This window comes from Rhinolophus ferrumequinum, chromosome 7 (genome assembly GCF_004115265.2).
Source record: "Rhinolophus ferrumequinum isolate MPI-CBG mRhiFer1 chromosome 7, mRhiFer1_v1.p, whole genome shotgun sequence".
In the NCBI taxonomy this organism is placed as follows: Eukaryota; Metazoa; Chordata; class Mammalia; order Chiroptera; family Rhinolophidae; genus Rhinolophus; species Rhinolophus ferrumequinum.
The window spans coordinates 87,966,118-87,990,420 of record NC_046290.1 but is presented as its reverse complement, the minus strand read 5'-3'; the positions used below and the strand labels follow the sequence as shown (position 1 = coordinate 87,990,420).

Sequence of the window (24,303 nt, the reverse complement as noted above, 5' to 3'; positions counted from 1 at the left end):
CTCACAAATCCCCCTGAAATAGGTACTAGTATTTCCAACATAATACAATATAGAAACCAAGGTCCAGAGAAGTCAAGTAACTTACCAAAGTCACACAGCTAGCAAGATGATTTATTTCCCTAATAAATAATAACGAGCACTTGAGAGTAGCTCATGTCTTGTATTTCTCTGCATCCCCAAATGTGCTTGGCACTCAGCAAATTAACAGTTATTGAGAGAAGTAGCAATGTTTTATTCCTACTTGATACCTAGAACACAGTATCATAAAGCGAATGTTTCAAAATGTTGTATTATAAAGGAAAGCATTCACAGTCTACTGAAATTTAAAAAGCAAATTCACATAAGATAATCTAAAGCTATTTATAGAAGATCTATTAGCCGCTAACCCGGGTTCCAGGGATCCAAATATGAAAAAGTGTTGCCTCTCTCCTTAAAGAACAAGAAGTCTGAAGGGAAAGCATATAGCCAAGCAATAAAACATAATAAAATATAATTGCTTTTTAAATGTATATATAAAGCATTATGAGGCCACACATGAAAAAATATTTTTTTCCAGTAGGATCATTAGTTTTCTTCTTTTCTTTAATTAGCAATAGGATCAAACATAAAAATAAACACTACTTCAAAGTTTTTTATTAGAAAGTTTATTGCATTAATCTATAAACTCATTTGGTGATATAAATGACAATGTAGGCTAACACTGCTGAAAGTTTATCATCTTTGGATAAGAGATATTTTAACACTGAAAGCTGTCTTTGTTTGCTACAATGAAGAAAATCCGAATGTATTTTAATTTTTTTCCTTTTAAAAATAGATATTGTGATTTGTTCAAAACGAAGCCTGAACTAAATACTCAACTAGAATAAGCAGACCCAGTGTTAGGACATCAATTTTTAGAGGACCCTAAAAAGGCAGTTTGCCATAATCTTTAATTCATAAACAAGCACCTGTCCACACCATGTGATTCACATTTGCGTATTTATGTACACTTCATGACATTAAGCCTTTAAGACCAAAACATCTCTCAAATATTTATTTTGAATAGTAAACATGTTACCCAGAGATAGAAAATTTGTTATTTTAAAACACAACCTTAAAACTCAAGTTTTTTTTTTAATGATTTCATTTTATTTTAAGGGATAAGTAGTAGACTTTTAATATCCACATGAATTCTAAATGGTATTGTGATATTTTTGTGCAATTTTTGCAATATTTATGGTTTAAAAATCCCAATAATTGACAACTACCACTGTGGCTAGTTGGAATCAAAATGATCACATTTTCATAAAGTTTTTTGTATTACAACACACAGTTATTGTGCTAATGTATTTGGTTGGGACAGGTGATAACTGTCATAAAATTGTGTTGGTTTTCCTGAAATTGGTGAATATAATTTCCCATACAGATAATGCTAAACACGTTAAATCTTCTGCTAACGTTACTACTGGGAGAGGAATTTATATCAAGCATTGTAAATCACTATGAAATTTCCCTTATTATATAATTAACTACAAATAGTATACTCCCCGTATGAAAGCAAGCATATGAGCTATCACTTGAGCCAGTTTTGATGGGTTTATATATAAATACAAACACTTTACAAATTTTCTGATACATCAACCTCTAAGGAAAGAAGAACAGTTTTGCTGACATTCCTGCATGAATGGCTTTAGCCAGGTATTACCAAACTCATTCGCATCTTGGACCTTTATAGGACGCAGGGAAGAAATTATGTGTAGGGTCCCAAATTAACACGGGTTCAAAGGTTATGAGAATAGATTCACTAAGTATGAAGAATGACGTCACCATCAAATTACATTTAACGTATCTGGAAAAGTTCCAAAAGATTGTCATTTTGGGGGGAAAAGTTGTCAGAGCCTTTTGTCTTTAATTCTCATTCTGACAAAAGTATTTCTCTCTTTACCAAATCTAACATTTTGACTTCTGAACTAGGCAGATATAATATGTAGTTTTACAATATCCAAAGTGCTGTGCGTGTTCTGATGTTTGAAACGTCCTGAGTGAACCCTGATAAGTGAGAATCCCTTGGTTCAGGACAGCAGTTGTCCTGAGCAACTGATTTATCAGAAAGAAAGCTCAGGAAGGGACGGCAGTGCCCCTTTGAGTCCACATCTGCTGCCCAGGTTTTTTCCTTCAGTTGCTGTTGCCTTTTATATTTCTTTCTTACCATTTTTTGATAGTGGAATGACACAAGAAATGGGTGTTTTGTTTTGTTTCATTTTTTTCTTTTACGTAGCTCCAGGGAGCAATGGGGAATCTTTCTGTAGCTCCAGGGAGCAAATGGGGAATGATCCTTAAAAAAGCAAGGAAAAAAATGTCTTTTTTTTTTCTTCTTACCAGCAAGGACTTTTTGTGGCTATTCACTCATAAGTGTCTGAATTAGATGCCTATATCCTATTGTCAAGATCAGGCAGTGATTAACTGCTGGCATAAATCAATTGTTTTTAAGGTGTGTTCCAAGCAGTTTTATATTTCCTTGAACCGACTTTGGGGTTCCCTAAAAGAAACAGCCATCAAAGGAGGGAATGCCCTAAGATGTTTGTTGTATCATCCACCCGACCAAACCACCATCGCAGGGGCAGGTGTGCGCTATGAAATCACTGGACATCCCAACCTGATAACTGGCAGTGCAATGTGAGATGTATACTACTGGCACAACAGGTGCACCGTACATATTGTTCATTGACTCATGAGACAGGACCACAGTGCGTGTCTTTAAAAGATTGAAGACCCCTGTTTTCTCTTATGAAGTTGTTTCCTTTCTCAGCTTTTCAGCCCTTTGGCTTGCTCCATAGGTCAAAGAAAGAGAAACTGGCTTTCTTGCAACATATGGGCATTCTCATGAGACAATTGCCTTGGGGTGAAAAACGTTATTGCATGATAAGAATGCACAAGACGAGCATCATTCTGGTTTGCCTGGAACAATCTAGATTAAAGTCCATTGTAGGATAATTATTAATAATGTCCTCATTCACTCTCAGAAGTATCCCAGATTGGATGATCAACCCTAATGAAGGTCTTTAGTGAGATCAGCGTGTGGTACTCACTCAGTAAGGATAGCTTCCTGCTGCCATTACTCCTGGTTTAGCCAAGACTCAGAATGCACAGATCAAAAGGAACTCCACTTTGGAATATTAAATCTTCTCTATTTCAATTATAAGCCATTCACCTATGGTTTCTATACTATTTCAGTAATGACCAATTTCAATAGATTCGATATATATTTTCATCTCCTCCCTCCAAAAGAAAAAAAAATTCATTTTTATCAAGCAAAAAGATAAGTGGTAATAATACAAGAAACAATGAACATATAATATTTTTTCATTAACAATTCAAACACTACAAAACATAGAATATACAACTTAAACGTGAAAATACAAATTAAAGAAAAATGGGGTACATGTCATATTAGCAATGCAAAAGACCAGCTTAAGCATAGTTTCTCTAAATCAACAATTAATAAAAGAAAAGTGCCCTTTTCTCAAATATGCACAAAAATATTTCAGTCACTTCTAGGGAGAAATTAATAAAAGCTTTCTGCTAATTCTATATTACAGCATGTATTACTAATGGTTTACAAAACTTAAGTGTCTCCTCACACTTAAAATTTACAACTTTTCCAATCATTATACACTCATTCAATCCAGTCTGTCAAAAATAAAATTATTTCATTTCTATATTTATGAAATAATTACTGATATGTTATGGATCTCAAGTGGTGAATGTGTATGATAGGGACAATGATCAGAATAATGTCATGGATTTAAAGTGGGACAAGGGTCAGACAGGCAGAAATTTCACCTCTGCCTGGCATATATTGATTCCTGTAATAATTTTAGTATTTCTAAAATAATTCTAATGGTACATTTCTTCATTCTAAAAATGTCTAGGTTTTCATATTTAAATTTGCTATCCACTTCTAAAGTTTATTCGAAGTCTAACCAGTTATGCCACTCGACAGAATGTTTCCTCCTGGGTTTATAGTATCCCTACAATTCTGAGTTCAGCTGAAAAAACATGAACAATCAGGACTCAATAAAATGCTCCTTTCCCTCTATATGTTTAGTGATTCACACTACATTTTATGGTAAACTGCACAATCCTAGGTATAGCTCTACAATGCGAATGAGAAAGAAAATATTTAAATTTTAATTTTTCAAGCAGTAATACCAATGTCCACTGCAACCCATGTCTTTGAAGGAGGTCTGCAAGGTCATGCTTGTAGCCAAGATTTTACAGTGAGTCATGCTTCATAGGTGCAGTTCTAAAACTAACAAGAGTGGGAACTCATATTGATTATCTCCTTCCAAGCCACCTGTACACAAGGACCTATGGTCAGCCAGCCTGAGCTTTGAGCTTTCTGGTTTACATCATCAATTGCCTACCATGTACATTAACATTCATAAATGGTGGCAAACTCAAGGATGGAGAAGAATTGAACTGCAGTTCTGGAAAGGGTTCCAGTGGCTACCGAGTGGTCCTTTGGTGTCATTCGCTGCTGCTGCTGCTGCTGCTGCTGCTGCCGCCTCCATCCTCTTGTTTAGGGGAGGATGAACTGTCTCGGACTGGCAGCAGGTCATAATGGCAAGGGATGTGACTGTTCTTTGGGAGGTCGTATGGATCCTGAGAGAGATGCCCATTGTTGCTGAATATTCCTTGGACAACACTCACTGTAGGTTCTGTGACAATCAGGGACACGTTAATTTATCATCAATGAAAAATTTTTAATAAATAGAATATGGCATTTCGTACAAATATCCAACACACAAGAGGAGCTTTTATAAAAATATAAGAAAATATTATTTTTAAAAACAAATGTTCCTTTTATCGTGATATAGAGGTGGCTACTCTGTGGTTGGCAGACCCACGGACACGCAGAAACGGTGTTCAGAACAAAAGGATGACTGTACGGTTGGGATGAAGACATCAAGGGAATATACAGAAACTCTGGATCTAAACCATTATCTGAAAAAAGCTTGGAGATATAATCTAGTGCAGACCCTTTATTCTACAGGTAAGAAGACTGAAGTCTTTACAGTTTAACTCAATTCGTGGAAACACAGGTTCACAGCGTTAGAATTCAGGCTCTCAGGTGAGTTCCCATCTTCCAGTGGGGGGCTTATGGGACAGTTCAAAGGGCACTTGTGATTGACCTTTCAAAAAGAAATCTAGTTCACTAAGCCTTTCATTTAAAAAAGCTGTCTTAATACTTATAGATCTTTTCAGTGACACGTCTGGAGCATAAAATGAATTATTAGTGACTAAAGCTAAATTAGCCACTTCATTTATAAGTAGTAGAGCATTGTTTAAAAGTTTAAATCATAAATACTGAGATAGAGCGATAGAAAGAAAAATTAAAATATATAGCGCTACTATCTAGCCAATGATAGCTCTGATATGTTTTAACTTTCCCTCAATGGTATTTGCAAGGGGCAATAAAAATTACTCTAATTTTAAATTGAATTCTTATTAATTTGTATCAGATTCACAACTGAAAATATTACTGATATATTAGACAAATTTAAAAGTAAAAATTTTCATTCTGCTAAAAGCATTTTATTAATATAATGAATGCAACCAGGAATTGAAACCACCTGTTTAATCCACTGGAACCGTCTGTTTTGGCTAACGTGACATATTTGCTAATATGATACATATGCTATTTCACATGTGTGCTAAAATATTCACTATGGTTACAAAACGAAAGATGGATGACCAGGTGGGAGATAAGCAAAACTTCCTTTGAATTTTCTAAATAATATTTTCCCTGAATAATTTATTTGACACCAATTGTAAACACAATTTACATTTAAAACATGAGCTATTCTTTTCAATAAGGTTTATATAAACTGCTGTTGCATTCTCAAAGACTTTAACATTGTTTTGTTTTTTTTTTTTTTTAATTCCTATACTAGCTTCTTTCTCTGGTTAGGAGAACTCACCAACTTCATAAACATTCTTGTTGGCTGCAGTTGAGTTATTGATCTCTGCATACGGGGAATCTCTCCGAGCTGGTGACTTCATCTCCACATAACCACACTCTGAGTTTTTGGGGATAAGTACAGGTGGATCTTTAATAGTGGCATATGGGTTTTCAGAACTGCTTAAGGAGCAGTTACTTGAATTATATTCAGGATTCTTTCCCAAATCTGGAAGAGAGATAGGGGACAAAGAAGCAAATGCTGTTTGATAAACAATGTTATTTTTCTTCTTGGCCATAATTTACTTGGGCAGTTTTCCTCTGTAGCTAGTTTTCTAAATTACATACCGTGAAAATACTGCTATACGCGTATGTTTTCCCCTTATTTTCGAGATAATTTTCTATAAAATTGCTATAATGCATAAAAGACTATCAAGTAATTTTAGCTCTTCTCTAAGGTAAGTACCAATGTAAACATCATGGATTTAATTTCGATTATCACACTCAAATAAAATGAATTCCATTCTATTTTACTATTAGTCTCCGATTCTCAAAGGCTTCAATCAAGAAACCATCTGTTGATGGCCCCAGGCGCACAAGAAGGTTCTGTCATGGTGAGGAAGGCATTTGTGCTGGGAGGATTCCTTGTACACCCTCAATACTGGGGCCCTGAAGTTATTACTCAGACTCCTCCTGAAGAGCAGGCCTCAGTGGGCATGGAACCACGCTGATCTCTTCCTAGTTTCCCTGCTGTTTCCTTTCTGACATTTCTCTCTCACCATTAGCCATATTTCTTTTGAAGGAAATATGAGTGTTTCCCCAACAAACTGAAACCTTTGTCCTCCCAGGTTTCTGCTCTCACTAGATCCATATATGCATATGTCATTCTGGCCACTCTCCTGATACACCAGTCAAGTGTGTTTGTTGGAATAATTAACCACACCAACAATTCTACATCTTCCTTACACTGCCACTCTTGCTCGTTTGGCAAATTATCTCAGTCTCTGAGGTAAAAATAGTTTTAAGAATTGTCATTTTGATAAATGATTTATTTTGATAAATAAATGAAATTTGATAAATTTCTTCCTCAGGTTTACACCATACCTTTCAAGGACTTTCCCATGTAACTTCTGTCAAGCCCAAAAGCACCTGCGATAAAGGAAGAAAAAACAAATACCCACTAAGAATTGAAAGCAAGAGAAAGCCCATCTAATATTTCAAGGTCATGGAGAGAGATGGTTTGGGCACCCAATACAGGAAATAACCAAGGCTGCTGCTTTTCAAACCTTTACACCAGATCACTCGTGCCAGATGTCCCCTGTACTTAGAATTAAAAATATGCATATATCATTCTCATCAGTTTCCTGCTCATTGACAGTGACTTTGGGAAAGCTGTTCAATACAGGGTAGAAACTGAGGCACAGATGAATCAGTATATTGGTTCAAGGTTGCACAGTGGAGAGGACACAGCCAGGACTAGAACTCAGAGAAAGGACTTCAATTTCCTCACTTGTCAGCCACAGGACTATGGGCAAGACGTTGAACTCCCTGAGTGCCAGTGTTCTTATCTCTAAAAGGAGGAAAACAAAACCTGCCTTCCACGCCTGACGGGGTTGTGGCGATCATTACGTGAAACAGAGCATAGGCTTTGTAAACTCTGAAGCGCCACATAAATAAATGAACCGTGTGTCAATTACTGTAACACTTACTGTACCATACAGTATACCCCAGCTTCAGTCTATCTGTAAGCTTTTCAATGATCTCTTAAAGGAATGTTAGAGAATTAGGTTGAAAACAGAATAAAGTCGTAACTTGTGATGGACATTAAAATAAGTATGAGAAATGGTAAATAAATGACCCCTGCCACTGTGCATGTATTTCTTAGAGTGATGTTAAACTCAAGTTCTGGTGGTGATGTCCTCTGGGGGCATACTTCTGTGGAGAAAGAGGGAGGATCTACTAAAGGGACAGGATGTGTCTAATATGTCACCGAGGGACAGGAAACAGGAATGCTTTCCTCTCTCAGGCACACTCTCTTGGGTCTGGGCTGTGAAGTCTAGCCAGACTTCCAGCCAGTGGGAAAGACACTGACTTAGGCAGGGAGGCAGGATAAGAAAATACAGTGAGGAATTAACCTTACCAAAGGGAGGTCTGGCCTTTGCCCTTGGTTCCTGGGAGGTCTCCTTGGAATACCCCGCCCAGTGTTTTATTGACCTGGAGGGGCCTAGGGCTACACTGGATAATCGAACAAAGTGATCTATGGGAGGGGTTTTGGGTCACATGGTATCAGCTCAACCTCTAGATGAGACTAAAGGTCAACCACCCCATACAACAAGTCTACGTGACCAAACCCCATACAAACGCTGGACACCAAGGCTGCAGTGAGCTTCTCTAGTTGGCAATACTTTATGTGTCTTGTCACATATTGTTGTCAGGAAAAGTTAGCACTTTCCGTGATTCCACTGGGAAAGGACAACTGGAAGTTTCATGCTTTGAATTTTCCTTTACTCTGTCCCTGTCGCTTTCCTTGGCTGATTTTAATCTGTATCCTTTTGCTGTGATTAAATTATAACCACGGGAATAACAGCTTTTGCTGAGTTCTGTGAGTTTTTCTAGCAAATTACTGATCCTGAGGGTGGTCTTGAGGATGCCCAGACTTTGTAAAGGGATCCTCTGAGAGCTCCCTGTCAAGAAACTCTGTCTATGTTACTCTTTGCTAAATTCCCTCGGCCATTTCCAAACTGTACCAGTCTTGTTAAATGTACATCTTGGCTTTAGCTGTGCAATGAGCCTTCCCCAAGGGATTAAAGAGAGCAGCTTGGGGCAGATGGTAAATTAGGGGACAAGAGTTGGGCTGTGAGACAAAACACCCCTGCCAGATTCTCTCTCTTCACTGCCTTGGAAGATCGGGCGCTGTTTTAACAAGGGAGCAGGTAAGTTTCCTCATACACTTACTTTCCTGGGACATATGGGAATATGTCCCAGTCCCTGGACAGGTGCTTTCAAATGCTCAGTTTAATCTAATTCATACAACAAGTCAGGACACACTCATTATCCCTATTTTATACATGAACAAATCAATCTTGAGAGGGTGATTAGTCCAGCGTCACATAAAGGAATCAGGAATTGATCTCAGCTTTTGTGCCAAGTTCAGGGCTCTTTCAGCCAACATCACCACAACTTTCCCACCATTTAAAACATCTACACACTTCGTCATCTGTAACGTGCCTTGCTCTGTTCTTTGTAAGAGAAGACTTTTTCTGTGCAACAACTTTAAAGGGATATTAAATGCAGAATTACTCTTGGAATGGAACAAACCAAGGAGATCCAGAATTTCCAATGAAGATTTTATGTTCCCAACAATTAGTCCCTTGGGTCTCATTGAGACAAAAAGCAGAGATTTGTGACCATTGCAGTGACTGCGTGTTCTGGAATCAGAACAAACTACAGTAGGTGAAGGTGGAACAGAGGACTCTTCCCTCAGGAGTACTCGGTGGTATTTTACTGAGTATTAATTCAAGTACTTGTTTGAGCTAAATTATTAATGTAATTTAGACTTTTAAAAAGCCTCCCTAATGATAAATAATTTCACCAATAAGTACATTGTAAATAAATATATTGTGAATAAGTGTTACATAAATAATTTTACTGTAAATGTGCAAAAATACATAGCCTGTTGATAATGACGGTGTAGAATGAAGATAAAAGTTGAGAATTTGTACTTATTTTCCTGCTTAGACATTTGCATTTCTGTAGTAAGAAGGGATTTCAGAGCCCACAGGGACTAGTTCTTACATCTGGCTCAGATGATTGGACGTATATGGTGTTCACAGCAAGATCAGAGAGGCAGCAGTCAGAAGACCACGTGAGACCTAGCTTTACCCCCTTCTCTCCATGAAATCTTGGACAAGAGAATTAACCTCTCTGTGCCTCCCAGTGTTTTTCTTCAATAAAACAATATTCATGGAAGGGCCCACCCAGTAGGGGCTGCCAGATTTAGCAAATAAAAACACAGGAAGGCCAGTTAAATTTAAATTTCAGAGAAACAACAAATAATTTTTAGTATAAGTATACCTCAAGCTCCATACATTTGGGATATGTTTACGTTAAAAGTATTAGTTGCTTAGTTGAAATTCAAACTTAACTGGGTTTTATGGTGACCTTACCACCACATAAATACACATGAAAGGGTTTGTTACGAACAAGGCACCTCATACACGTTAGTTACTATATCACCAAGCTCCACCTTGAAAATAAGGTGCACACGCTTGGAAATGGCACCATATACTCAGTGGGGTATCACGACAATTCTTCACGTGTGGTCCAGGAAATCCATCCCCTTTGCAGGAGGGTAACAAGATCAAAACTTTTCTCATCATAATACAACAACATTGTTTGTACTTTTTACTCTCTTTCTCAGGTATGTGATGGAGTTTTCCAGGAGCTAAACCAAGTGGGAGGTCACTACTGACAGAACACAGACACAAAATGAAAATCTTGCTGTCCTCCATTAAGGCTGACATTAAAAAGGTTTATAAAAGTGTTAAACAGGGCCACTCTTCTCACTGTTTTTTTTCAATGTAGGAATTTTTCATCAAATGCATCTTATGTTATCATGAAATGAGATTACTGTTATTAAAAATAAATTAATAAATAACTTTAAAATGTTCTCAGTTTTAATTTGTAAGATGGTAAATATCAATAGATAGAATCCATATCAACAGCAGTTCTTTGGGGTCCACCTTTTAAGAATGTGTGAAAGGGTCCTGATTCCCAAATGCTTGAGAACCACTGACTTACTATATTCTTGTTGATACCGCCACCTCCTCACCTAAAAGGGAAAGGGGCCTCAAGTATGGGACCCCATATTGAAAGAGAGCAAAGAGAAGCGCAGATCCTGGTCCTGAGCTGACTCGGTTCCAATCCCAGCTCTACCATTTAATAGGCTTTGAGACTTTGCACAAGTTATGGAACCTCATTATGATTCAGTTTCTTAACTGTAACACGGAGATGATGATGGTAACAATAGTACCTACTTAGTAGAGTACTTATGAGAATTAAGTTAATACATGTAGGGTTAGAATGTAAGCTACAAGCAAGCAGAGATCCTTATCTCATTTTACCTGGCGCGTGGTAGAAACCCAATCAATGTTGGATAGATAAGGCACTTGGGACAGGTATAAGTCTATCATTTTGTTTGTTCGTGAATGCTGTCAATAGATCGCTTTGGCACAAACATAAATCTGTGACTATCTGAGGTGACTTAAAGATAAAGGCGCTTGTCCGGGGTGGGAGCTGGGGGAACTTGCCGAGCTCGTTGAGGTAGCCGCCGTGTTTCCAGTCCGCGGGCAGCGTACCCGTGCAGTCCACCACTGGGCCTCTCTTGCCAGGATTCACGTTTTTCAGATTCACAAACAGCTGATTGTTTTTGGACTGTTAAAAATATAAACAACACAAGATGTGAAAAGAGAATACAGTGTGGCACAGCACTGCCTCACTGATCTGGGGAAAGTAAGTCCATGGTAGGTATCCAGGACTGGTCCTGAAACGAGGCTGGGTGGAAGGGGTGGGGGGTGGGGCGGGATGAGCGCTTCCGGGCTGGTGGGACCCAGCCGGCAGCAGGAGTGCATGTCCATGGGCCTCAACTGCTGCCTCCACTGCCTCAACTTCTTCCTTTCACATACTCTGTGCTAATTAGATATTGTTTGGATTTACACACGGAACTTTGAATTGAGAAAACCCAAAGTCTTGGTCTGAGCTCTCCCATCAAACACTGTATGATCTTGTATGAGTCACAAGCAACTCCAAGCAGCTTTCCTAGCTACAAACACGAGGATAAGATTATGTACTTTGCCTCTCTCCCTGAATGTGAATGAGAACAAATGGAATGATGAATATGAAAGTCTCTGGAGAATGTGAAGTGCTATTTAACTAAGAGGCGCTATAATTAAAATCCAGCTGCATTAACTTAATTGCAACCGAATTAATTAAATTAGCTTGGTTTTCTTCTAATGGAGAGCTGGACTAGACCATGGAGATTGGAAATATAATCCGGGTGCAAATGGGAGGGATAAATGTCTGGGATTTCAGAGCAGTGTGGGAGAGACCTGGGGTGAGCTGGGTGGTCTCCAGAAGCAGCTTGGGGTCTGACAGCCCTGGCTCTCCAACCTCTCTGTGCATTGATAAAATGGGGATAAGAATCACTCTTGATTCACAGAATTGGTGTGAAGATTAAATGAATTACTATTTGCAAAATGATTAGAAATGCTCAGCATATTGTTCCTATTTGATCATTGACCTACAAAAATGCAATTTCAGGTTCAACCTAAATAAATACATATTATTGTTGTTATTGTTTGTTATGAAAGGACAGGTGGCCAGGAAAGGGTACTAGCAGATAGGTTGTGGGGACAGAGTCCCAGAGAGCAGTTTCCAGGCTCTGGGCCTGGGGTGGGGAGGTGCTGGCTCAGGTAGTGAATGACCATCAACTGTGATTGGTTGGCCATCAGCTGTAACCGGTCAGCCAATTGGCTACTGATGTAACTGTGGGGCTGTTGATTGGTTGGTTGGTTGGCAGGCAGAGAAATGAATGGCGGACTGTGGATAGTGTGGTTACTACTGCGTGTGTCTTGCCAGGCCGCCAGAGAGAATATAGTGGTGTGACTCCCCTATCTATGGCTCCGTGGGTGTCCCTTTTTGGCCTCACCATATCCTGCGTTCTTATGTGGGGAGCGGGACCAGAGGCCCCGCAGGCTGCCCCAAACGACACAGGTGGTCAGAAAAGACACACTTGGCAATTTTCCCCAGGCTTGAGTCGGCTGTAGGTCTGCTGTGAGACATTATTTTAAAACCTCATGCAATATTAGAAACATTTTTTTCCAAAGAGGTGCAATGGAAATAGTACAAATTGTAGAGACATGGAGACCTCGACTCACATCACTGCTGCCTCACTCACTAGCTGGGGAGCTATGCTTGGAAGTGACTTAAATTCCCCATTATTCAGTTTTTTTTTTTGTTATTAAACTTGAGATCCTAATAAACACAGGATTGTTTAGAAGAATAAATGATATGAAGTCCCTAGAACGGCATCTGGCAAACAGCAGCCCTAGATACCTTCTTGTTCCTTCGTCTTTCCCCTGCCCACCTTCAGCGGTGTGAGCCATTTCCTCTCACCTTTGCAATGGTCATCCTGTCCCGGTTGTTGACGTGAGGGGACGTGGCACACTGGGTAAGGGTGTGGTAACTGGGATTGGTGAAGTAATGGCTGTTAGCATTGCCACTATTGCTGTGAGGGAGGGTTTCTGCAAGAAGAGGAGGAAACGGTTAAGACTCCCCGAAAAATCTGAGTGGAAAAAGGGGAAGCAAATGAACAAGAACAAATGTTTGGACTGCTTCCACATCACAAGCTGGGCAGAATACCCTCCTGCCCAGCATACTCAGCAAAGCTGCTAGAAGCAGCAGGAGTCTGCCTTCCTACCTGCCTCCCTGAAAAGTGTGAAAATATCCACAGGTAACTAACTGCTCTTTGCTTTGGGGCTTGTGCAAGCTGGGAAGGCATTTCTTTGAAGCTACTTTTGCTGTCACTTTCCTCTTTTTTGTACACTTGAGTTCTTGACACAATATTCTGCACTAGAACGGTACTACTAAGTAAGTCAGTTACTTTATGTATTCCTCCAGAATCAGTGTATTTATAAACATGTGACCCCCTTGAAATCCTTCAGTGATTGCCGAAAAATTAATAAATATTTTAAGTTTCCAAACACCTCAGTTTGAGTGGTTACTTCTTCTGATGATTGAGCATGTCACTTAAAAAATTTACTTTTATGGGGACTTGTGACAGAAAGGAAAATTCAAAGGAGTTTTCTTAAAGAACTGCCCTGGATCTTACTAAAAGCAAAACTGTTTCTTATGTAACTTGGTTGCTGTGCAGTTAATGATTCTTGTTGGCCGAGGGACCGGCTGAAAGGAACAATGGAAAGAACCCAAGGCCAGAGATCAAAGACCTGGTCCTCATCCCTGGTTGGCTCCATGACCTTGGAAAGTTACAGCCACCTCTCCTATCTCCTCCATGCCCCCCACATAATGACAAAAGCTTGGGACTGGGTGCCCAGCAAAGCTTCTTCCAGGTTGAAATTCCCAAAGTCTAAAGCAACCACATAATGAATCTCATTTAAAAAATCCTCATAGAAGACAACAGTGATGATTTTACTACTGTTAACGTATAAAACACATCTCTAGCAACATCTCTCTTCCAAACAAAATTGCCTCAAGGCGAATTGACAGTAACAATGGACAGCACCACTGAACACCCAGTTTCGAAGAACCAGGATGAAACCTTACTTTGCAAGGACTGAAATGCCTCTCATGGCTCCAGTCTTACCTGAAATGGCATAGTCTGCGTTCATGACCCTCATAGCGGGGGTATAGGTCACTGCTGGCATGCTCGATTCCTTTCCCTTCTGCTTGTGTCTATAAATAATGAATAACGCCAGTAGAAAGAGGACAACCAGGACAAGAATGATGATGCCCGCAATGGCCCCGATCTGGTAGGAATCAGCAGGAAGAGCTGTACTGGTTCTGCTTAAGCTGTTCAGATTTCCAACTATTATAACACCAGCTAGAAAAGGGCGAAAAAGAGATGTGAGGAAATATGACAAGGTGCTGGATAAATGTTTGATCTCTAGTTATAAAAATCTCCCACTGTGCTAAGACCTGGATATTTTCAGTTCATGAAATGTTAATTTGGAAACAAAACTGGAAGGGAAAACAAACATACCTCGTTTTCGGATGGTGTTGGCTTGTCTGTGCCCAGAGAAAGGCTGCTCTAAGCCTCAAAAAAGAGACAGGAGTTCTGGAGCCCCAAGATATAACAGCAGGATTTGGAAGCTTCTCACATATTCCAGATTATGACTGACGATTACTTGGGAGTAATACTTCATCGGATTTTTATTGTGCTTTACTATACAGTAGTAAGCATCTGAGGGGCTCATTCGCAAATGTCTCTGCGGCCTAACTTAATTTTATGCCTACCCTTAGCATTTGTAACAGTAAAGCAATTTTCCTTCCAAGCAAGAATAACTCCAGTCCAAGGTCAGGATCTTCCTTATCCTGATCTGAATATACCTTTTACCTCAGAAGATAGTGTTTTACGCAGTTATCTTCTATGACAGAAAGTTCTGTCCCAATAATACCTGACGACATCACCCTAAAATTTTACTTATTAACATTCAAATTTCAGCTTTCCACAGTTCTTCCTCCTGTTTCATCAAGTAAGGACACTAAAGATACAGATTAAAGGGGGTCAAATATATGGTGATGGAAGGAGAACTGACTCTGGGTGGTGAACACATAATGCAATACATAGATGATGTATTATACAATTGTACACGTGAAACCTATGTACTTTTGTTGACCGTTGTCACCCCAATAAATTTTAATTTAAAAAAAGGTATGGATTACGAGTTAAGAAACCTGGCAATAACAACAAGAAAATAGATCCAGATATTCTGAACTTTCCCTTAAGCTCACAGGCTGCAGTTTCATCATCTGAAAGTAAGGAAACTGGCCTTCATGAAGGGGCTTCCAGCTCAAACGTCCCTGTGACTTTATGATTCTTAATGCTAGACCTCCTGATAAGACAGTCTGCCCTGAACCACAGAGCACCAAAGTCAGCGCAGTGTGGTTTCAGTGCATACATGATAATGATGTGACTGTGGACTATAGCATCCTATATTATGACAATCAAATATAAATCATGAGCAGGCCAAAGTTATGAAGGAAAATGAGATGAGTACCTACATAGCCTCCAGTGTGAGATGACTTCCCCTGCAACACTGTATGGATTTTCTAAAGCCTTTACACCCCAGATGCTTATCATGCTTATTACCGACTGAGGAGCACAGCACACAGCAGGAACTCTCTGGAGGCCACGCTTCCGAGCCACCAGAAGCATTTTCTCAAAGGCCCCGTTCACCGGGAATCAGAACTGCCCAGGTGCGGCCACGTATAGGACAAGAATTCCCAGGTGATTATGACACACACCCTAGTTAAAAACCATGGGCACAAGGCTCTTAACAAGTTAACTGTATGTCTACCAAAGGACCCAATCATCCTACTCTTAGACATGTACTTAACAGAAATGAAAGCAATATGTGCATACAAAGACTTGGTACACTAATATTCACAGCAGCTTTATCTGTAATAACCAAAAACTGGAAACAACCCAAATGCCCATCAACAGATGAGTGGGCAGACAAATTATGGTGTATCCATACAATGGAATCTACCCAGCAATAAAAGGACTGAACGACTGACACACTACCACATGGTTTAATTTCTCAATAATTACGTCGAGTAAACAAAATCAAAGAAGATTCCATTTCTGCGAAATTCTGAAAAATGCACTAATCTATAGTGACGGAACGTCCTGGGATCTAGGGGGTAGTGGTGGCAGGGAGGGACATGGGGAAACTTTGAGAGCGATGGATATATTCATTATCTTCATTGTGGTGATGGTTTCATGGATATATACGTATGTCAGATATTATCAGATTGTATACTTTATGTTGCTGCGGGACGGCAACAATAAGGCATGCATCTGACAACTGAATAAATGACCAGTTATACCTTGCCGAGGGATGAGGAGTACATCAGATAACACAGGTGAAAATATTTAATGTTGGGTGGTAGGTGGTGGTCATACAATACAAGGCAGTAGTTATTACTTCCTAGGATCCTTACCTTGATCACAGCGTGCCCCTTTCCATCCTGGGCTGCAGTAACACGTCCCAGTGATGTGGTCACAGGTGGAGTTGTTCAGGCAATCACATATCTGGCGACAGCCATAGCCATATGTTCCTGCAGGGCACTCTGAGAAGGAAATGAAAGTCCAGTATAGCTCTCCAGCCTTGGGAATCTGGGGCCAGGCTGTCTCTTATTGGATGACCCTGTGTATCTGGAGGCCAGCCCTTTCAGGGGATCCCTATTTGGCCAGACTTGTACCACCCCAGAGCTGGCCAGCATTCCCTGACTCATGGTGGGACGCACAGGCCAGGTGATATAGGGCGGAGACTGAGCCCCTCATTACAGCTCCTGACACTTTCAGCTTCTATGTACCCACTTCCCAGATGGGAGTGTAGAGAGTCTGTGGAGTCCCAAAGGAACTGATGAGGATCATCACTGGGGCAATTTGAGATGATTGCACCAGGCCAAATTGTGAGACGGAAGGGGACCCGGCCAAAAAGTATAAGCTAGAAATGCTTCCTTGAGAACCAGTGTATTTTCATGTAGGTTCAGGGACCCTCCCGCATTCTGACTTGGATTAGCTGGGAGTAGGGGGAGAGGGAGGGGACAAGTTTTGTCAGTTTCCTAGGTAAGAACTTCACTTACCACAGGATGGCTCAAAATTTGGATTTGCAGGTGGAAGGCTGAGAGACTGAAATAGTGGGGTTTTTATGATGTACTCATTAGTAAGTTTGGGCATGAATTTCAAAGAATAGCATAGGCACGTTAAATCGAAAAATCATGACAAAACAGTGATTGCTGTTTTTGGTAAAGTGAGCAGCAGGGGGCAATGTGCTATTATTATCAGATTTCTCTGTCCAACAGAGGGTTTCTGCTTACAAATGAGCACTGGGAGAAGTCTCCCAAAATAGGGACGTTTTAATTTGATGTTCAGAGTAATCATGGAAGCACTTAAGAGGCTTTTATTTAATAAGACCATAACCAGTCTGCCAGTCAAGGGAAAGTCAGTTAGGAGCCCATTCTGGTTTCTCTGCATATATGTATGTTCACATATGTTTAGACATTTGTATACACACACAAAATATTTATATACACAAAGGGGTGTGCAGACAACTGTGTAGCCATTTCATGATTAAATGAACTAGTGGAGCAAAACTAAAATTGGGCCTTCTCTGTCTAGGCTGCTTCTTGGATGTCACTCTTGTTATATTTGCTGAGCAGGAAGATATGTAAAGGTATTCTAGGGTTTAGCACGTAAGATTGAGACAACTGGGCTGTCTGGTGGTGCTGCGAGGTGCTGGAGGGGTTGAGAGACACTGATGCTTTATTGCCAAAATCCTGCTATGCTAATCAATCTTTCCAGGCCACGCTGTTTCTACAGCCATGTAACTCCCAAGAATGGACGTTTTGGTGGCAGGGAAATCTCCTATATCCTATATAATCATCTGCCATTATGATTAGACAGTGAGCCCCATAAGCTATAAGCCCTTATTTATTCCTCTTGAACACCAAAAGTCACAGAGGAAAGGAACAATAAACTAATTTGAAATACTCAGTCTAAAACTAAATGTTCTCCTAACCCTGTAAGCTGAAGCATAGCTGGTGAGGCGGAAATGGATAAACCAAGGATGGGTAATTCCAACAGAGTGTATTCTCCCACGATAGGATTTTTACAACAGAATTTTAAGGCAATATATTGTCTTGAAGGTTGTGAAGACTAAGATGAGAAGTTGTTAGCAGAAACATTATAAAAGTACTTTCTAGAGAAAGTTGGCAAAGGATGGCAATATCTCCATGGACTTGTTCACTCACCCATCGTGGGGCGAGCCCTGGGCTTCCAGCCTCTCTGACTCCTGCACACGTAGCCTGGCCCCACCCAACGCAGTCTCCTTCTGTGTGAGACCCAGGCTCTGCCTTTGCCATGAAGAAAGCTTGACTGGCTCTTTTAAAGCTCTGAGCAGCCACGTTCCAAAAATAAGGAAAGGAAGAGGGAGCCAGGATGAACAGATGGAAAACTTGAATTCTGTCTTCAGTCGTACCGTCATGCCCCCTCCACCCAGAGCACTGAGTTGTTACTCAGAAGAAAAATTTTGAGAGAAAAGACAGCCGGCAAGGATCCCAAGGCAGCCAGGTCTTTGGGAGGGGAAGTCAACCGCGCTGGTGACCAGCTATCAGCTGAAACAACTTCAAAGTTGTGAGTTCTGCCTTACTACTCTCAATTATCTAGGAAAGCTGATTCCAGAGAAGAAGAAGGAACGAAAGACCATCTAGGGACGTCATGCTCTCATACTCACTCTGCTCACAGTGCTTCCCCATGAACCCAGTGCGGCAGGTACACTGCCCAGAGATGTGGTCGCAGTCAGCTCCGTTTTGACACTGGCATATCAACGCACAGTCCTTTCCATAAAACCCCAGAGGACATCCTGTGCAAGAAGGGACAGCAGGAGTCAAGAGGCTGCTGAGGAGAAACACAGCTCTTTCCACTAGCATGTCTGTGTTTAAACCTTGAGCTACGAGAGAGTGAATAAAGACAATACTGTGTGTCTCAGCTTGTCACAAAGCCTTCTTTGAAGTCTCAAGAAGGGGTGCCTGCCAGGAGGTTGTAACTCACAAGCAGGAGGCAGAACGCTCCCATACCTGGCAGTTTAACCATCCCGGGTTCCCTGGAGGCAACACTAGTGTCTCCTAACAAGGCATCTCCCCACCCTGCAAAAGTCTGGGGCACTTCCTTTCATTCTTTTACTCTACTACTTGAATCCTGGACTCAGATTACGTGGACTGAAATGAGTACTTTATATTATAAAATTACATGTATGCTTTTACTTACAGTACAGACCATTTCCAACTCTGATACTAGTCCTGTCTACCGTATCTATAACTAACTCAGATAATATTATTTCCTTCACCGAGATGTGGGGTAGAATGCTGAACTTCAAAAATCCCTGCACTTCACAGGTACTTTGTGAAAAAGCAATAAGCCTCAGACTGCTGCACCATTTTCAAGCCCCAGAGCAGAAGCGCCCTTGGGCTGAGGAATTGCACAGGCCCTAGTGACTCTCATGGGCCAGCAGCTGCCCTCAAGAGTGTTTTGGGGCCCTCTGGAATAAAGAAAGCTTCAATGCGGGCTAGCTCAATGGCTGTTTCCAAGTATCCCATGTCCCTTTTATTTGCCCTTTTTCTTATAGGGAGGTTTTAATGAAAGCTCAACTTTCAGGAAACAGAGGCAGACACAGAGGCCAGAACACCACAATCACCACTGCCATAAGTAGGTACTTATTTAGCACCTAATCTGTGCCCGATCCTTCTCACGCATCCTCTCACTGAATCTTTACAAGGATAGATATTACCCCCCTACATGGGAACTGAGACCGGAAGACCCCAAGTCACACAGCCAGCAAATGGCAAGATGGTGGGGCCATGATCCAAATGCAGGAAGTCTTCCCCCCCACACCATGTTCTTCCCACTGTGCTGTGCTACTCCCACTTACAAAGCTCCTCTGTTTGAAACGGGCCCTAATTCTGGAATTACAAGCAATAACTTACAAGTACTTTTCTCTAAGGAGCTCAAAAACCTTTATATGAGTATATACAATCCCGGTAGAACATGCTTGGGACAATCTCTCTCCTTGCCAATTCTTCTTTTCAAATCATGGCTCAAGGTCTATACCCCTTCTAGAACATTCCAAAAGACTTGTTCAGCCTATTCTCTAATTATGTTCTCTAATTAGTATTAAACAAGAATTGCCAAATTTCAGACTCATCTTTCTTTCACAGCTCATTATTGTTATTTAAAATTATATATTATTATTGAGAACCATAATACATGCTGTCCTGTCTTATCTCCTTTACTCAGTTGAAGGCAAGAGAGTACAGAACAGTCTTTTTTCCCCCCAACGGTGCCAGCTGTGGAGTATTCTGTGTAACCTCTGATGCTAAACACCTCATAGTAGAAGAAATAGTTAGGACACGATGAGATATAAAAGGGAAAAAAGAACTAGTGATTCTTAAAGCATGAGGCATCACCACCTGGAAAGTTATTAGAAATGTGAATTCTCAGGTCCCAGCCCAGCCCTACTGAGTCAGACACTCCGGGAGTGTGGCCAGCAGTCTGTTTCCTGAGCCATCGAGGTGATTCTGAAGCTGGCTCAAGTTTGAGAACCACTGAACTCATTCTTCTCCAAGAGCATATGTGAAGTAAGACAGTGAAGCTTGTCATCTTTACTTCCAGTTTCTGATCACTGTCACTTATCCTAACCTTTGTGCTGCTAGAATACATCATGGGAAACCAATAGGGTCTGGTTAAAGAAGAGGGGAGAAACAAAGCATCATGGGTAGCACTGCTCCACCTCACTGTCCTGATATGACACAGATACCGAAAACTTGAGACATGGCAGCTCTTCCCCATTTAGAGAATTTAGATGCCTAGAGGTCATGGCGTAGATGAAACACTCCAATGCCAGAAATGCCTGGTGCGCTCAGCCCGTGCATGCTAAGGGGGAGGCTTCGTGCTGCCTGGGGTGGCTCCCTGGGGGAGGGGGTCACGGGTCAGGGGGAGGGCTCATCAGGCTGGCCGCTTACTCTGTGTGCAGTAGAGGCCCGTCCAGCCAGGAGTGCATTTACATTCCCCGTCGTAGGCGCTGCAAAAGGCCCCATTGTGACAGTTGCATGTGTGGATGCAGTTCGGGCCCCAGTGGGCGGGCGGACAAGCTGAAACGGCAACACACATGGCGGGCGCTGTTAGAGCTCTGAGGCCAGCCCCTGGCAGAGCAAATTCCACCCACCCCTCCCCATCTCCTTGCATGTCAGAGGTCAGCAGTGAGCATCAGGACTGAGAAAGCACACTGCTCCAGTCTGACCGAAACCCAGATGGCAATGCTGACTGCAACAGCCTCCATCGTTGTTGATGCGCACATCCGTTCACAGATGGCAGAGTGAAAATCATCTCAAGTTTACAGGTTTAGTTATTTAAGAAATGCACATTCAGCCCTCTGTGCCCAGGACTGTTCAGGGAATAGGAAAGAGCAGAGGATGAGACAAAGTCCACACTACCTTCTGGAAGCTTACATTTTAGTAGAGGAGGCAGGCATATCAACCAGCCAACCCAAAAACCAATGGAACTAAGTACTATGGAAAACAAAAAAAACCCCAAAAAGCTGGCCAAAGGGAACAAGAATGACAAAGCCGCTCTCTTAAGGAAGGCCTCTCCGAGGAGAGGATGTTTGAGCAGAAGTCAGATAGAAAAAATTATGTGACTTGAGAAGGTTATGTGGCTCAAGGTCATGCAATTCATTTCTTTGATCTCTAAACCTGACCCTTGTTACCCCATTCCAGAATTGTCACCAGAAGCTTGTTGAAAAGGTTAAGGTTCCCAGTTGTATGTAAGCATTAGTTTACTTATAAAAATTCTTAATTAGAAAAAGCAGAAAATAATAAAACTAAATCTTAATTTATCTTAGATCCCATCTAAGATTTTTTGTAAATCTTAGATTTGAAAACACTAAACTAAACTAAATCTTAGTGGTCACTGCCTATTGAAGGGCCCTCCGAACCTCAGATAAAGTATCCGTGTAATAGTAATGTAAGGTTATGGGGTAAAATGATTTTTTTTTCTCAAAAAACAAAACAAAACCTTTTAATTCATACTAATGTTCCAAGAATATAACTGCTTAAAAGGAGGACCACCTATAATTTCTATGTGGTTACCCAGTATGCACTATGGCCCAATAAAGACAATAAATACATCTGAGGTAATTTTAAAAATGGAAAGAAAAAAAAAGTCTCCCATCACGGTGTAACCATTTTTTCCCGAGAACAAGGGAAAAAGAATAGCTGAAACTTGAGGTCTGGAATGAATCTTAGAACAGACTTTCTGAGTATGTGACCCCCATTTTAAAGATTCACATTGAAAAGTGAATAAGCAAGAGTGCTATTTATTTAGGTTCTTTCCAAGACATTGCTGAGATTTAAATATAGGACCACTGCGTTGAGCTCTTAATGGGGAAAGAAAGCCATTTAAAAATTAAAATAATGTATCTTATAATTATTCATATATGTTTTCTTCTTGATTATATAACCACTCATACCTCAATCCTAAAGAATGTAAAAAGAAACAAATAAAAATGGTTGATCAGTGATTCTCAAATGAGACTTACGCTGAGAGCAGTCACTGCCGATCCAGCCCGGGTAACACTGACAAGATCTGTCAATAGGGTTACAGGTTCCGTTGTTGGTACAGGTACATATTCCTGCACAGTTTTTTCCAAATCTGCCACTGGGACACACTGTGAATAAGTTATAGGTCAGTCATTCACAATTACTGTCTCATCTCACAGAGCCCTAGACTCCTGGGACAGGAAACGACTTCCAAGGTCATCAACCCAGTCGCCCATGGAGTACGTGCCGCCACTCGACAGCATCCGTCATCCTGAGTGGGCTCATTTGTGCAAACACATGAAGTCAAACACTTTCATTAAGGCATCACAAGAAGGAGACATCATCACATTTCTGCGTTTATAACTTTTTGCTCAGGGAGTCAAAATCCTTCCTCATGTTGATGTTTCATGAGAGGCTGTTTCCAATTAACACAAGAGTATCCCCGCTCCGAGAATAAAGCTGGAGTGGCAAGCCAGCTTTTTCAAAGCTCAAAGTCATATTTACAGAAGCTGCAAACACAGCGTACCCGAGGCATGAATAGCTGATAGCTGAAGACATGTCCTTGGGAAGCCTGAGGACAGACTGCATGGGGCTTGCTCATCAACACCTCTCTCTGCAAAAGGCCTGTGTGCCTTACCTTCATTGCAGAGAGCACCTGTGAAGCCGGGCAAGCAGTCACACAGGCCCGTGATGTGGTGGCAGGGTCCGCTGCTGTGCACACACTGTGGGCATGTCTGGCTGCAGCGATGCCCATAAAAACCAGGGGAGCAGACTGAAAACAGAATGGAAATCGATGGTTATTTTTTCTGAGATGTGTTTCCTTCATAATCCACATTGAGATCTAGTTCAAGTGTGGGGTAAAAAAAATATATTTTTTTTATATATAATGATACTGAGAACTTTCCCAGTATAAAACAATCACCACCGAAGGAACAAGGGTATTTTTTAATAATGAAAAGAAGTCACTAAATTCTGAATTGCTTGAGGGTAGGCAAATGACTTAGTCCTCTTTATTTTCCCATTTATAGCCCCAATTAGCTTGAGGTTTGAGGAGGGGCTTGAAGAACTTTTGCTGAACAAATAAATGAAGGAAGGAAATAAAATACTAAATTCTAACAAGGCCCAAATAAATATTCTCAAGCCAGGCATTGATCTTTTATTCTTTAAGAGTCATTACTGGCAATAAATAGATCTACAGTCAGAATTAAAAGATTGTTCCCCTCAACATGGTCCAGGTTAATGACTGTGACTGAAAAGTGAATAAGAAAAGTGCTACATAAATAGGTTCTTCCCAAGACATTATTTGGATTTAAATATAAGATGACTGCATAGAGCTCTTAGTGAAAAAAAAGTAATTAAAAGTAGAATAATGTATCTTATACTTAGTTATAGTATATTCCTTTCTTGATTACATTTACTGAAAGATTTAGTAAAATCTTATGGATCATTTCCTATCTTAAAAATTC

At 40.7% G+C, this 24,303-nt stretch overlaps 1 protein-coding gene across 7 annotated transcripts in view; it reads right to left on the bottom strand.

Annotated features, from left to right (window-relative positions):
* Positions 1–677: 677 nt before the first annotated feature.
* The window catches only part of MEGF10 (multiple EGF like domains 10), a 158,400-nt gene continuing 134,774 nt past the window's right edge, over positions 678–24,303 (bottom strand). For 6 of the 7 annotated variants that reach the window (XM_033110933.1, XM_033110932.1, XM_033110931.1 and 3 more), the window contains 11 exons: positions 23,475–23,609; positions 22,837–22,965; positions 21,263–21,391; positions 18,979–19,107; positions 16,682–16,810; positions 14,322–14,558; positions 13,115–13,242; positions 11,251–11,374; positions 7,046–7,090; positions 5,964–6,170; positions 678–4,700 (listed from right to left, as the gene is read on the bottom strand). In XM_033110933.1, the coding sequence (XP_032966824.1) occupies positions 4,510–4,700; positions 5,964–6,170; positions 7,046–7,090; positions 11,251–11,374; positions 13,115–13,242; positions 14,322–14,558; positions 16,682–16,810; positions 18,979–19,107; positions 21,263–21,391; positions 22,837–22,965; positions 23,475–23,609 (1,583 nt within the window). In that variant the 3' untranslated portion in view covers positions 678–4,509. The remainder of the gene's footprint in view (positions 4,701–5,963; positions 6,171–7,045; positions 7,091–11,250; positions 11,375–13,114; positions 13,243–14,321; positions 14,559–16,681; positions 16,811–18,978; positions 19,108–21,262; positions 21,392–22,836; positions 22,966–23,474; positions 23,610–24,303) is intronic. The other variant, XM_033110936.1, reaches the window with a different exon arrangement.